Here is a 15,672-nt window from a genome sequence, read left to right as displayed (position 1 = left end):
GAATGGCCATCATCAAAAAGTCTACAAATAGGGCTTCCCTGGTGGCACAGTGGTTGAGAGTCCGCCTGCTGATGCAGAGGACACGGGTTCGTGTCCCGGTCCAGGAAGATCCCACATGCCACGGAGCGGCTGGGCCCGTGAGCCATGGCCACTGAGCCTGCGCGTCCGGAGCCTGTGCTCCACAATGGGAGAGGCCACAACAGTGAGAGGCCCGCGTACCACAGAAAAAAAAAAAAAAAAAGTCTACAAATAACAAATGCTGGAGAGGGTGTAGAGAAAAGGGAACCCTCCTACACTGTTGGGGGTAATGTAAGTTGGTACAGCCGCTATGGAAAACATTATGGAGGTTCCTCAGAAAACTAAAAATAGAATTATGATATGATCCAGCAATCCCACTCCTGGAAATATACCCGGACAAAACCATAATTCAAAAAGACACACGCGGGATTCCCTGGTGGTGCAGTGGTTGAGAGTCCGCCTGACGATGCAGGGGACGCGGGTTTGTGCCCCGGTCTGGGAAGATCCCACATGCCATGGAGCAGCTGGGCCCATGAGCCATGGCCGCTGAGCCTGCGCATCCGGAGCCTGTGCTCCACAATGGGAGAGGCCACAACAGTGAGAGGCCCGCGTACCACAAAAAAAAAAAAAAAAAAAAAAAAAAAAAAAAAAAAGACACATGCACCCCTGTGTTCACAGCAGCACTGTTCACAATAGCCAAAACATGGAAATGACCTAAATGTCCATTGATAGAGGAATGGATAAAGATGTGGTACATATATACAATGGAATACTACTCCGCCGTAAAAAAGAATGAAATAATGCCATTCGCAGCAACATGGATGCAACTAGAGATTATCACACTAAGTGAAATAAGTCAGAAAGACAAATACCATATATCACTTACATGTGGAATCTAAAATAGGGCACAAACAAACCTATCTACAAAACAGAAACAGACTCATAGACACAGAGAACAGATTTGTGGTTGCCAAGGGGTGGGGGGGAGGGAGAGGGATGAACTGGGAGTTTGGGGTTGGTAGATACAAACTATTACATTTAGAATGGATAAACAACAAGGTCCTAATGTATAGCACGGGAAACTATCCTAAATATCCTATGATAAACCATAATGGAAAAAATATTTTAAAAGAATGTATATATGTGTATAATTGAGTCACTTTGCTATACAGCAGAGACTGGCACAACACTGTAAATCAACTAGACTTCAATAAAAAGAAAAAATAAAAAGAATGGTAAACTAACATTTATTGAGCACCTAGTATGTGCCCATCATTACATGTAATTCTTGTATCACATGTATTACATTCAAGTTAATTTATTCAAGGTATTCAAAGCAGCTATTTACCATACAGTATAATCCACTCTGTAACATTCTGAAGCGATTACAAAGTGAAACCAGGATGGTGAAGCAAAGGTCACTCTTGAGTCTGCCCAGCTCAGTACAAACACCTGTGCCCAAACAAGTGACCTATAAAATGCTACCAGGCAAGGTTTGATTCTTAAACAAATTTATGTTTTGTAAAGGGAGCATAGACTTGCTTTACAAGGAAACCAACTGATGTGAAGGTAACTCTTACTTATCCCCTCCTCACCTTTCCTCAAGGAAACATAAATGGCATTTGTTGAGCCAAGCCCTGTGGAAAAGTGCTTTGCATAGGTCATTTCATTGGAAACCAAAGAGTAAACTCAGAGGTGGATGAAAAGGTTTTGTAGAAGGCAGAGAAAACTGCTGATTAAATTAACATTAGGCCTGCCAGAAGTCTCCTGTAAGTTTCACTAGCCTTCTTAAGTCTCTTGCAAAAGCCTAGCACTGTTACTTGGGAGAAGACAACACAATTAACCCCATAAAACAAGGCAGAGGGAAACAGAAAGGGAAGAAAAGGAGTGAGCTTAAAATAAAAGAGAAAGAAATCAACATATGAAGAGACAGGATAAGATTTTAAATGAAGTCATAATAGAAACCAGATGAGAAACCTAAATGGAAATGGTAAGTTTCAAAGAAAACAAATCAGAAAGAAGGAGAGGAACTGGATGGGAAGAAATGACTAGAAGTTACCTTGACTTTCTACAGAGTAGATGATACAATGATTCTCATTTCTGAGGTCAAGTCCCCAGTGAGGTCTTAGGCAAGTTACTTAGCTACCCAGCACCCACACCTCATAGGGTTGCACTGAGGAGTAGCTTAGTATAGCACTGAGCTCTGGGCTGGCACCTAGAGAGCCTTCCATTTAACAGTGGTGGTGAGGAACTGTTGGTGAGGAACCATGATGATTAATGCTATTAACACCCTGCCAGGACCTCCCAAGATGAGATCCCTTGAACCTTTCTCTTTCCCCGTGATAACCCTCAGACAGTCAGTGCCACACAGATTCCTTGGAAGGCTGCTGTGATTTCAGGAAATGTGGTCATTTTGGACCATTCTCCTTGAGTTCTCTGTGCAAGAAGTAACACATTTGTGTCTGTAAGGCAACAAAGCAAGGAGCCAGCATGTGAAGATAACCACAGCCTAGAAGAGAGGTAGAAGAGAACATATTTTCCAAAAAGGTTTCATGTCCTCTGGAGAATCCTGTGTCATCACATGTCACAGCCCCCACTCAGCACAAGCATCCTCAAGTCTCCACTAAACTCCCATGATCACTCTATCTGTAACAGTTGCTCAAAAAGCATCCTGAGGATACCTACTGAGGTTAGCACCTGGCAGGTTTTTACGGTGTCTCCAGTTTCCAGCGTGGAATTGGCAAGGATCATTATGCAACATTCTGTCTTCTAAAGCAACTAAAACTTGAGTCTTTAAAATCGTCTAAACCTTGACATGCATCATGAAAGTACTGCAAAAAAACCTGTTGGCAGGAACACCGCTGGGTATCATGAAGGTAGGGTGGAATACTCACACTAAGTGGGTATTATTTCTACTATCTAAGGCACAATCAGGTTTTGCCTCTTCCTTGCTGTATGGACCCTGCCAAAACAACAAAGATCTCCACTGTCCTTTAAAAGAAAATCACTTTGCAATGCATTTCTATTTGGATGTGCATGGAAAAGCACTGCCTTAAAGAAGATCATTTGTCTAAACCAGGATTAATTTCCAGCACACTAAAAAGTGTACATAGTGACGAGAGAGCTCTCAATTCCGGGTTCAAGTGATTAAATTGAAATGTTTCCTTTTTAACAACTATTTGGAGAAATACATTTAAGTCTGGCCAAGAAATATAAAAAGAAAGTGGCACCAATGAACCCAAAAGAAGTTAAGGTTGGAATGGCAGCTAATCTCCATCAATAGGTTTCTGAGTGGGGGATGTGTTGGGTGTTGATCAGCATTTCCTCTGCATATGACACTGGCCCCAGCAGAAACTCGGCTGTTTAAGTGCTATATGCATCTGCGGGATTGTCTGTGAGAAGAAAACTTCCCTCCATTGATAAGTTTTAAAAACATGCGCTAATTAATTCATGCTGGCAGTCCAAATCCTCCCAACAAACTTCATTAGGTGATCAGGCTGAGTTCAAAGATATATGCAGGATAAAGAGAAAAACTCAAGTCTAGAGAAAACTGGTAGAAGGGGGAAGGATGGTGAACAAAATCCTATAGTCTGAACTCAAAGTTTTAGAGTCAGGAAAAGGGGTAAAACTAGAGGACTTGGTTAAGTGGGTCAAAATATAAAAGTTTCAGTTGCATAAAAAGCCAAATTTGAGTTCAAATTTTTAGTGTGATGTGCATAAATACTTAATACTATTTTAATATTTGCCTTTACTTGAGATTTACTGGGACTCTGCCTGGGGCAAGATTTTTTTAATAGTAATAATAAAAATGCTAAATAGTACTTAGAGCAAAGCATGTGTGGTCATGATGTTTTAAAGAGGAGAAAGAAAAGGTAGTTCTGAACATCTGTACTACATTTCCACATGATAAAATCACCACACTCCAAAATTGTTCTGAAGTTTGGTGGAGCTGGGGTTGGGGGAGGGGTGATAGTGGTTCATGCGGAGAAATGTTTATTTAAAAAACAGAAAGGGAGACTCAAAGGCCATTTAGGGGAAAGCAAGGACGACAACATTTATTGTAAAATAAAACTGCTGGCATTGACATATATACACTACCAAATGTAAAACAGCTAGCTAGTGGGAAGCAGCTGCACAGCACAGGGAGATCAGCTCAGTGCTTTGTGACCACCTAGAGGGGTGGGATAGGGACGGTGGGAGGGAGATGCAAGAGGGAGGGGATATATGTATATGTACAGCTGATTCACTTTATTATACAGCAGAAACTAACACACCATTGTAAAGCAATTATACTCCAATAAAGATGTTAAATAAATAAACAAATAAATAAAAATAAAACTGCCAATTAATAGTGAGAGTCCAGTAGTCAAAAAGTCAGGTCACGTGTCTTCTCGGATCCATTAGTATTACCTCCTGAGAATAAATGTCTCTTATTCTCACAAAGTCCCAACCTTCCCATGTGGTATCTCAGATCAAAACCCCTCCCTTAGATTTCTTTGCTACCTTTTCTGAGAGGAAAGGAGGGAGGGAGGGGGAAGTCGGAGAAAGCTTCTCTCTCTCTCTCTCTCTCTCTCCCCCACCCCTACACACACACACACACACACACACACATCGCACTTTTGGGTTTTTTTCGGACTTAAACCCCCACGTCCCCTCAGCACATCTGTTTCCTAGTTCTATCCCCTGCGGTCAGTCTTTGGGTCAAGAAGTATCTTGATCTGGGTTGCCCTTCCTTAGTAAAACAGAGTTTCAAGCATGTGGGGCTGGGAATTACTATATTTGCCATGTCCACAGGCCAACCACCAGAAGGATTTGTCAATCACTCTACACCAGAGTTCACAACCTGGGTGATTTTGGTCCCCGGAGGATATTTTGCAATGTCTGGGGATGTTTTTAATTGTCACAACTGAGGGAAGGGCAAAGGTACTACTTGCCTCTAGTGGGGAGGGGCCCAGAATACTGTTAAACATCCTACATGCACAGGACAGTCCCCACAACAAAGAATTATCCTGCCCCCATGTCAATAGTGCCAAGATTGAGAAACCCTGGCCCATACCAACAAAGCAAAATTACATCAATAGGCAGGGTCTTCCCACAACACTAAAAATGCTCTAACAACTGGCAACCCAACTCATACAACCACAAATCACCAAAAGAGATCTGACTGCCTTGGGGGCTGAAGGAAGGACAGACAGTGGCAAGGGGATTTCTCAGTTGTCATCCTGACCACGTCCTAGCTTTACCTAATAAGAGTACTTCCCATAGGAAAACCTAGCAATTCTATGGCACACTAATAATTACAATAAGTAAATTTTTTTTTTTTTTTTGCAGTATGCGGGCCTCTCACTGTTGTGGCCTCTCCCGTTGCGGAGCACAGGCTCCGGATGCGCAGGCTCAGCGGCCATGGCTCACGGGCCCAGCCGCTCCATGGCATATGGGATCCTCCCGGACCGGGGCACGAACCCGTATCCCCTGCATCGGCAGGCGGACTCTCAACCACTGCGCCACCAGGGAGGCCCTACAATAAGTAAATATTTTTTAAGACAACTGTATACACATGGCCACTTTCTTTTTCATGCTAGTTCCTTCAAAGCAGCCACAGATTTTTAAAGCACTAACTGCATAAGCCTAAAAAGTATCAATAAACACTATTTTTTAAAACATAAGAGAAGGACAAGTTGGAACCCTGTGCTTTAATTAGGTCAGAATTCCTAATCCTATCAGAGTTTTAATGGCAACCTCCATTTCTCTGGTACTTTCTAGATTAGTGAATACTTCACACAGAGTCCCTTTTTAATCCACACAGGTTACCTTCCTAACACCCACCACTCCTGAAAGAGCTGTAGACTTTTGTGATAACCGGCAATACCCTATGTGTTGTAATTCTGGAGATTAAAATCACTGATCTAATAAAAAAAGAAAAATGTGCAGAAATGATGAAAAAAATTGTCCCCCCATTTTTAAAAAACTCAAAAGTTACACATAAAAGTAGTAAGATTTTTATACTCTGCATATAACTAATTGCATGTATGTTTTTTTTACCAAATCTCTTGATTCAAAATGTATTTACCTATCATCAAAATTAGGAATCTCCACACTTTCTTAAAGGGTCAAGTAGTTAATATTTCAGGCTTTGAGGGCCACAGGCAAAATAGAGGATATTACATAGGTACTTACATAACCATTTCAAATGTAACCATTTAAAAAGGTAAAAACCACTCTTGGCTCCCAGGCCATTAAAAAAAAAAAAAAAAAAAAACAGGTGGTGGGCCACATTTGTCCCACAGGCTACAGTTCGCCAACTCTTGATCTAAGTGAGCAGTGAGTGACTCTTTAGAATTTTCACTCTAAAGTCTCACTCATCTTTTTTCTTTTTCTACAAACTATTCATACAATTATATTTTTCCTTTAGTAAAGAGGGTTTATTTCATTCTTTACAACTGCTGTAACTATAAGCCACTCAAAGAAATCAACCAGCAACCATTCTCATTGCCTTATTTAACACTCTGCCCAAAACATTTAAGGCATCCTTCAACCTATATGCCAAACTGGAGACACAAATAAAGCTATCCCTTTCAACCAAGCCAGGTGGCTAGGAAAGGAGATTTTGCTTTACCATATTTTAGCCAATTAGAAGAACAATGAAATGGGGCACATATTAGGAGGTTATAAATACAATTTTAATATCACAATTGACAAAGAAAGAAACCGACAATACCCAACAAAAACTAGATAAAAAGTAAAGTCATTTTGAGAAGGCAAAGTATTTCTTTTAGGCAATGAGGTAATGATGAAGTAAAAAAGTTGAAAAAGAAGGCTAACTGAACAGATGGAATGGAGAAGGTCCGACTCTAAGCATCTCCAATTTTTCCTTATTCTCTGCTATAAAAATTCACCTATTCCCTAGGAATTCATGGAGCGCCTATATATGCAGTACCATGTTTCATATTTTAAGCAAGTACCTTCATTTTCATGAGCCACACATGGTCTGAGGAGGCCTAGCCCTGGTGCTGCCTTCTATGTGGCACTGTTTAACCTTCCACTGATAGGTGACCTCATGGACTTACCATCCCCAATTCAACAGGCCCGGATAAGACGTGGCAAGGAAAAAAAAAAAAAAAAGAGCCTTTTGCATTTTTTCCTCTTTTTGCACTTACAGAGAAAATATCATTGAGCAAGAAGTCAGTAGACCAGAATTCTCATCTTTTGTCTGTTCAGAGATGTCAGGTTGAAATCCCTGGCCGTTTCAAGGAGTGGTTAGGGACAGATGCCTGGAACCAGCAGGCCCAATTTTGAATTTTAGATCCATCACTACTTGCTCTGAGAACCGGGACCAGACCCTCTGGGCCTCAGCCTCCTCATCGGAGAGGCAGGAAACCACCACCTACCCTAGAGTATTGTTGGGAGGATTACACAGCACTCCCCGAAAAGTGATTAGCTCATGAGTACCTGGTAAATGTTACCTGTCATCACTTCTTAATCTCTCTGAGCCTCAGTTTCCTCACAGGGTTACCAGGAGCATCAGAGGAAATCATTAAAATTCAATGTGTTCTGTAAAGTACAAAGCGTTCTCCCCATGTACGGTATTAGCTAATATCCCCATCCAAGACACGCAGGACCCTGCTACAGCTGAGCAACTTCCCACTGCTGCAGCTTGTAAAACACACTCAAGTACCTGCAGTACCAGTGCTTGGAGTACTTTCTCACCACTGAGGTTTTGTTTGTGGTGCACTGTTTCACCAAATGATGACAATGATAAATTAGGTGAGCTGCCAAAAGAGTATTTTTCAAAAAGCAGTCACACCCAAGGTAGAGCAGGAGGACAGAGTCCTGTTAGAGTCTCTCCCAGCATAACCTCCTGACTTCTCCCTGTTCCCTGGCACTTCCCCATACACCCTTTACCCTGCCACTTTCTCTTCTCACCAGGTTGCAATATGCCTTGAGCCTAATGGCTCCCTGGGGCTCCACCAGTCTCTGTTACTGTGAAAAGCAACCAATTACATTCATTAAAATCAATATGGGGTAAAACCTCAACCTTTTCAAATTAGCATGCAGTGTTTAAACTTTAAAGAATGTATTAGAATTTAAAGATAAGGCAAATGCTGCTAAACAGAAATGAATACATTCCCTATGTCATCAGAAATGTGAGGGTGAAAGTTATGAAATCCTGTTTTTGGATGTGTTGTTAGCAGGGTCCAGAAAAAGTGCTTTTCTGCAGAGATTCTTCATTGGGATCTATCCTGCATTAAATGCTTGGAGAAAATGGAACTCAGTGAGAACAAAGGAAATCTGTATCAAGTAGGCATCAGTCAATGAAAAGTCCGTGTTATCTCAAGATACCATATTCAAAATTAAGTGCTTATTCAGAAAAGAAGCATGAAGAAGAATGCAGCTCCTAGGGTCTCCTCCTAAATAATAGTAAGAGTAAGTGACAAGGCAGCCTTTAGAAGATCATATAAACTGGGAGCTTGGTGGTCACAAACAATGAAGTGTGTATGAAAACAACTACAATAAAAAGTGACCAATAGTCAGAAATGCCTTGTGCATCTGGGCAGAACTTCTCAGTCATTCCCTCAGCCATATTCTCACCCTTGGCTGGACAGCTCCACCAGAATTTCATCCAACTCAATACATCCACAGTCTTTCCTCAACCCCAGCTCCTCCTCCTGACAGTTCTCTCCTGCCCCTTGCCCCACCACCTGCCTGCCTCTACCAGGGCCCACAGTGACTGGCTGCCCCTCACAGCTCCTAGCACTCAGCTCCTGAGCTGTCAAAGTCCTGCCTGCAGGTGGGGATGACCTTGCCTTTCAATTTCTTGGCCACCACCTAGATTCAGATTCTTGTTCACCTGAACAACAACAGTATCCTTCTAACTTATCTCCATGCCTTTATTCTCTTCCTATCCAATCTACTATCAATTAGCACCTGACAATCTTTTCTGATCATGCCATTCTCCAGGGAAAATTCCTTCAAAGGCTGCCCAGAGCGTACCAAGTAAAGACCAACTTCCTGTATCACGTGCTCAGAGTCCTCAGTGACCTGACCTCAAACCACTTGCTGAGATTTATTTCCTTTCCCTCCTGACAGGTGGAGTTTCAGCTGCTCCAAACTCACTATGCCCCAAACCCACCACAGTTCGCACCTCTAACTATCTCTTCTACAACCATATCTGTGTGTCGAAATTCTTCCTGCCTTTCAAGACCAGCTTTATCGTGGAGGAAGCCAGTTGTCAGCTCTCCTACCTCTAAGCTGCGCAGCATGTAAGTGCCATTCGAGGGCCTCTCAGTGCACCACCCCAACAAGCAGTAGTGTGTAGTGGTGACAAGTGTAAGCTCTGGAGCTAGATTTCCCAGGTTCTGATCTTGGCTCCAGTGCTTGATCTGTGATGAGGTACAATTACTTACCTCTTTGTGCCCCATTATCTGTGTAATGGGGATGATGACAACAGTTTTCACTTAGTACAGCACCTGACACAGAATAAGCCTCAATAAGTGTGAGCTGTTTCTCTTACTGCCCATCTGAATCCCTGAACAAGACCACAAACTTGCCATGGATGCTCCCACAGCACCCTTGTATATGGATGCTCAACATGTGCCCAGTGATGTACAACACATTTTGAAAAAAATATAACTTCCAGTTAAGCTTACCCTCAAAGCTACTGCTCCACTCCAAACACAGAGCAATGAGAGAAAACAAAAGAATATGGCTCTGTACAATCATTATAAACTTGTCCAATACTGACAAAATAAACCAAAGAGCAACTCTCAAGGTATTTTTAAACTATTTTTTCACTCTTTCAAATATTTATTGAGCATCTTGCAGGCGATATTTGAAGTCTGGGAATATTGGTGGAAGGTACTGATTATGTTAAAACTTACTTTATTAAAATAGGGAGCAGTTGTTAGGTTCTATTATATATACGTATATAGGAAAAACTCTTGCAAAAAAAAGGATGTAAAATGTTATGTTTATATGGTCACTTGTGTTTGGGAATATTTTCTGTGATAAGGTTTCTTGGTAGAAACAGAATGTATAATCTGTACAGTCAGATTTAGAAATGACTGCAGCAGCAAAATCATGGCTCAGCCAGCCAAATTGGAGACAAGTTGTGTTAAAGAGAACAAGGCCATTTGGTGTCAAGAGTGTGGACTAGGGTGGAGATTGATTATATAGGTGAAGTTTGAGCTGTCAGTAAAAGGCTTATGAGCTCAAGAACTTCTAGGTCATAGACTTTGCCTTGGTGGATCTCCTGCTGGCCTAGGGATAACTTGGATAAGTTGTCCAAGTTTACTTGGATAAGTAAACAAGGAGACCAAGAATTCATGTTGCCTTGCCCTCCTCCTCCCTGCCCTCCAAGAGCATGGAGGGAAGCCTAGGCCCAGTATCCTGGGAGCTTTACTTGTCCAGGGTTAGTAGCAATTGTGGTTCCCAATGACTTAAGTGTTTTTCTGCCTTTCCTTTCAAAGAAAAGCAAGCTGCCCAAGGGTATTAGCAATAGAAGATCAACAAGCATGGCAGCAGAACATATATCCTTTCCCTTCAAACAGCTTACAGCACAATGAATCCAAAGACTCCTGACTCTTGTCTAAGGACCAGCCAAGAAAACATTAAGGAGAGTGAATATAGGAGGATCCTAGTATGTAAACCCTCTTTTTCTTTAATGAGATCAGTAGTACCTCGGGTACTTGATTACTAAAACCTTTATATGGAACAATATGTCCTCTGCGAAAAAGCTGGAGAACAAAGTAAACTATTACCACATCAAACAATGTCTTATCAAATCAACCTGTATCAAGAAGCATCAGACTACACTAGTGAGTAATGCCTGCATTTTAGCCAACACTTCAGCTCACATTAGCCTGTCGGTTTTAGTTCTTGGCCAGTAGTTCTGGTCTTCCAAATAAGTTGAGATCATAATCTTTTTGTTGTTTTTTCCTGCCAGGCAAAGAAGTGGTTTCACCCTCAGCCTTTTCCAGACCACCGAAAGACAACAAGACACTAAGCAACCCAACCCTCTCCATGTGCAACTCCTGCCAATTCTAAATCTCCTGAAACAATAGGCTAAACAAGGCCAGTATTCCAGGAGATGGGGTTTATATGAGGTCCAACACCTCTGCCTGAGAATTAATCATAAAACCACTAACACTCCATTCCCCAGCATTACACCATTCAGCTCCAACTGGGTTGAATCGTGCAAAATGAAAAAGGAAGCAGGAACACTCTGAACTTAAAACCTCAAGTACATTTTAAATCCTGTTTTAGATTCATTTAAATTAACAGACGTCAGGCAACTTCTTTGTTCAGGCTGGGTTATTCTTACTGGTTTAATACCAAAAGCAGTCAGCCACATTTTTCCACTAAAAAAAAAAAAAAAAAAAATACCCTGACAGAAGAACAAACAGTCTAAAACCCAGTAGAGAATATGGAAACAGCTTACAATAAACTTTACCTTCTAGAATAACTAATCGAGGAAATTACCCAGTTAATTGGCCATGGGAAACAACTATTTGTATATTATTACATATTTTGTAGGTCACAAATTAAAAGCACAATTTTTCTTTTCTAGCACAGCATTTTTCCAAAGAACAACAGTGCAACAAGAGAAAAGCAAATCAAGTAAGTTTGCGAGGCTCTGCCTTCCCCAGGCCCCTTCTTGGAAATAACTGATGCACACTTGCATATGAGAGTCTGAGAGCCCTGCAATAAGCTCTATGGAATTCAACATTTTCCCAAGTTCATTGAGCTCTGCAGCCCTTTTTCTCTCATAACACATAACAATATCCCACAAAACAGCTTATTCTGTGGAGCACACTTTGAGAAACATTCTTCTAGAACAGGAATATATGTAAGATATGGTTTAAGAGTGGAGATTGGAGGCAGCCTAATTCAAATACCAGCTTATTAGCTGTGGGACACTGGGCAAGATTTTTGACGTCACTTGTCCCTCAGTTTCCCCAGGCAAAATGGGCAAAATAATAGCACCTACCTCCTAGGCATGGGCCTTTCCATCTAACAGGAGCAGTTTTCTGAGAGCCTTACATGGCTGGTTCCTTTTTGCATTCAAATTCACAATGTCACCCCCTCCAAAAAGCCCTCCCCGACTACCCAATATGAAGTTGACCCCACCCAGCTCACTTGTACTTCATCCTCTTCTTTTTCTCATGATACTTCTCTGTTTAACTATTAAACTGCTATCTGTTTCACCCCAATAAAATATAAGCACCATGAAGTCAAATTTTATCAGGTATCATTACTCAAAACCAGATCCTCAATAAGTATTCACAGAATGGATGGGTGGATGGATGAACAGATGAATGAATGAACAAATTAGGTGGTTGTGAGAATTAAATGTGAATCAACGTAAAGCACTCTTCATAGTGCCCAACACATAAACATCTATCCAGATGCTGTTATGAAAACATCTGATGAACTATGACTGGTTAATGGATTCAGAATCATAATTCTTGCACTATTTTTAACTTGCCTCTTCCTAGTGTACTGTGGATAAACATTTCATGGCACTAATTTAGAGGTGTGTTGGAAAATGGACTTTCAGGGATGGGGCGAAGCGGGCAGAAGACCCTGAGAGTAGCATTTGCTGATTTCCACGTTGTAAATACTCCCACCATGACCAATTTCAATCTACCAAACTTCCTGGAAATATAACAAATGGCTCTCACAAGCCAGTACACTCTTTTTCTTGGGAAGGGTCCTTTCAGGCCTCCAAATCTTGTTTGTTGAGTTCAAGTTTAAAATGAAGATTTTTTTTTTTATAGACAACTTTTTCACACTCTCCCTTCTTGATGAGACAAGATAAGGGCCATCCACTGACTCTGGTCGGGTGCTCAAGGAAACTAGCTGGATGCGTTGGGCTGCATTTTCTGTACGATGCTCTGTGTGCTCTTAGACTAATGTTTAAGGCTCTAAACATGACATATTCATGCCAGACCATCGTGAGGACCAACTAATCTCATAAAACACAAACCAAATTGTGTTTACATTCATTTAAACGGAGATATACTAAAACAGAATCAAGGCACCATCTATTTAAGTGCTACCAGTGGGCAGAATCTATTAAGACTCACCCAAGATCCCAAAATGGAGTCAGGGTCAATGCTGCAGATAGAGGTTTCTCTGGTATCACAGCCTTGCTATACATGCAACATGATCCCTTGGAACCCAAAATAAAGCAGCAGCTTTTTTAAACTATAGCAATCTACCAACCACAGTTTTCAGATAACACAATCAAAATTTCAAAATCCACAGACACTCTACATGCAATGATAACATGCCAGTAATCATTGCTTCTCTTCTGTAAACTAAATGGAAAGTCTATGGAGTAAGACAGGAAGAGATTAGTTTCTGCTCCACTGTATTAGCTATCTATTGCTGTGTAACAAATTATCCCAAAATTCAGCAGCTAAAAACAACACACATTTATTATCTCACAGTTGCTGTGGAACAGGAAACTGGGCACAGCTCAGCGGGGTCCTCTGCTTCACTGTCTCTCAGAAAGCTGCAACCAAGTTGTCAGCCCAGGAACTGAAGTCTCATCGAAAGATTCAACTGGGGAAAGATCCACTTCCAAGCTTACTAAGTGACTGTTGGCAGTTTTCAGTTCCTTGTGGCTGTTCAGGTGAGGGTCCCAGTTCCTCACTGGGTGTCAGCTGGAGGTTACCCACAGTTCCTTACCACACGGGCCTCTGCAACATGGTAGCTTGCTTCATCAAAGCATGCAAGGCGAGAAGGCAACAGGGTGTGCTAACAAGATGGGAGTAACCTAATCATGGAAGTGACATCGGCATCCCATTACCTCTGCCATTCTATTGTTTAGGAGCAAATCACTAGGTTCAGCCTAAACTCAAGAGAAGACTACATAAGGATATGAATTCCAAGAGGTAGGGATCTTAGAAGTCTTCCCACCACATTCACAGTCTTGGAACACAGATGGGAATACCAGGCCCAACAAAACATATCTTTAAGCATCTCAATGTGAAACCAAGCCATATGACTTCCCAAACATGTAGCTAAGGTCTCATGAAAACAAAACCAAGGAGAATAAGCATGGAGGATATTAAGTCTGAAGACACAAAAGGCTACTCAAATGTTATAAGCAAATACAGTCTATATCAGAGAAAACTCCTGGGAGCACCAGCATTACCAAATCCCAACATGAAAGCCATGTTTTCTGAACAACCAAACAAATGACTCACTGGAAGCGCTGCCCATCCAAAAAGGTACATAATGCCAAGAAATCTAGTTTGGTCTAAAAGCAAATGTCTTTTCGAATTTTTATTTATGGCTGCAGAATATTTTGCAGATATACTTAATGCCATTTTATTGTTTCCTGTTTTCTGTGAGATCTGTGTCTGCCACAGCATTTTGCCTACATGGTACTATTGAGATCCACATCCACCATAGTAGCAAGGAACTGCTATAAAAATTGCAAACCTTGGCTGTCACCCACATTCTTTCTAAGATCTATCCTACTACATATTCTCAGATATCTGAGCCTCCCAACATTCAATGGTGGTGGCAAGCCAGAGAGGCTGCCTCTGAGAAACTTCAAATGATTTAACTAAGTGCAAAACACACTCTCAGAAAACTTGGAACACTCTGTCTTTGGAACATTCATGTCCCTCTGTCCATGAATGTAAATGCAGACAAAGATTATCTAAACGTTCAAAATTGGTCTGCACATTTTTCCATTCTCTCCAGAAATATCCTTAGGCTTTACTTTCTGAAAACCCCACCCCCAATTCAGCTATAAAAGTATTTACGCTCATTGTTTTGCTAATCACCTATTCATTTTGCTCCTTTAAAAAGAGGATACTTAATAAACATCTAAAATTTAACCAGTACTGCATTTAAAAGGCCCTGAAACAATGGCCATCTGTAGGAAAGCAATTGTAAACCACCTTAGAGTTGACATGTGCTGCACACACTTGGGTCCTGAATACATGTTGAATCATAATGGAACATATGTGTGGTGGGCAGAGGAAAAAAGACTAATGCGAAATTCCAGTTTAAAGGTGGTTATAAAACAGATGACAACAGCAATTTGGTTAAGGCTATAGATAACTTTCAACCTGTGGTAATAACTTGGTAACATATTTAACGTATTTTAACTTGTAAAATATGGCTCTGGGAAAACAAAGTGAATGTCCTTACCTCTCTAAGATGTATGTTTTCCTTCTCCTTCTGGTCTAAAATCACTTCCAAGTGGCTGACTTGAGACTCAGCCTCTGCCATCCTACGTGTCCGTTCATTGTCATCCTCAAGACTTTTGGACGGCAAACCTTTACTTTGCAACATCTCAAGAAGCTTTTTAATCGACTCATCTCGGGCATTGAGTGTCTGTTTCTGTGTTTCAATCCTCAGCTCCATTTCCTCCAAGGTCTTCCTCAAGAGGAACAGTTCCTTAGCCTGTCTGTCATGCTCAGCTTGGAGCCGCCGGAAGTTCTCCTCCGTCAGTTCGATGGTAAAGTGCTCTGCTCCTCGGTTGCCACTCTCTTGCTGCAGGAGGTGGTTGAGGTCCCTCTGGGTTCGCAGCTCATCCTGAAGGGCCTGGATTGTCAACTGCAGGTGCTGTGATGAGAAAGACGGAGCAGAAGAGGAGAAAGAAAGGGGGAAAAGTCAATGGACATGCCAAAC

The 15,672-nt window shown here is 41.5% G+C and overlaps 1 protein-coding gene across 9 annotated transcripts in view; it reads right to left on the bottom strand.

Moving 5' to 3' along the window:
- ERC2 (ELKS/RAB6-interacting/CAST family member 2) overlaps positions 1 to 15,672 on the bottom strand; it is a 968,268-nt gene that overhangs the window by 802,183 nt on the left and 150,413 nt on the right. For all 9 annotated transcript variants that reach the window (XR_014295433.1, XR_014295434.1, XR_014295435.1 and 6 more), the window contains one exon: positions 15,190 to 15,606. Coding sequence is in view for 6 of the 9 variants with exons in the window: in XM_082637445.1 (XP_082493571.1) it covers positions 15,190 to 15,606 (417 nt within the window). In the remaining 3 variants the exon portion in view is untranslated. The remainder of the gene's footprint in view (positions 1 to 15,189; positions 15,607 to 15,672) is intronic.

This window comes from Mesoplodon mirus, assembly GCF_964341445.2.
Source record: "Mesoplodon mirus genome assembly, chromosome: 12".
NCBI lineage: Eukaryota > Metazoa > Chordata > Mammalia > Artiodactyla > Ziphiidae > Mesoplodon > Mesoplodon mirus.
This window is presented reverse-complemented; position numbering and strand designations above follow the sequence as displayed.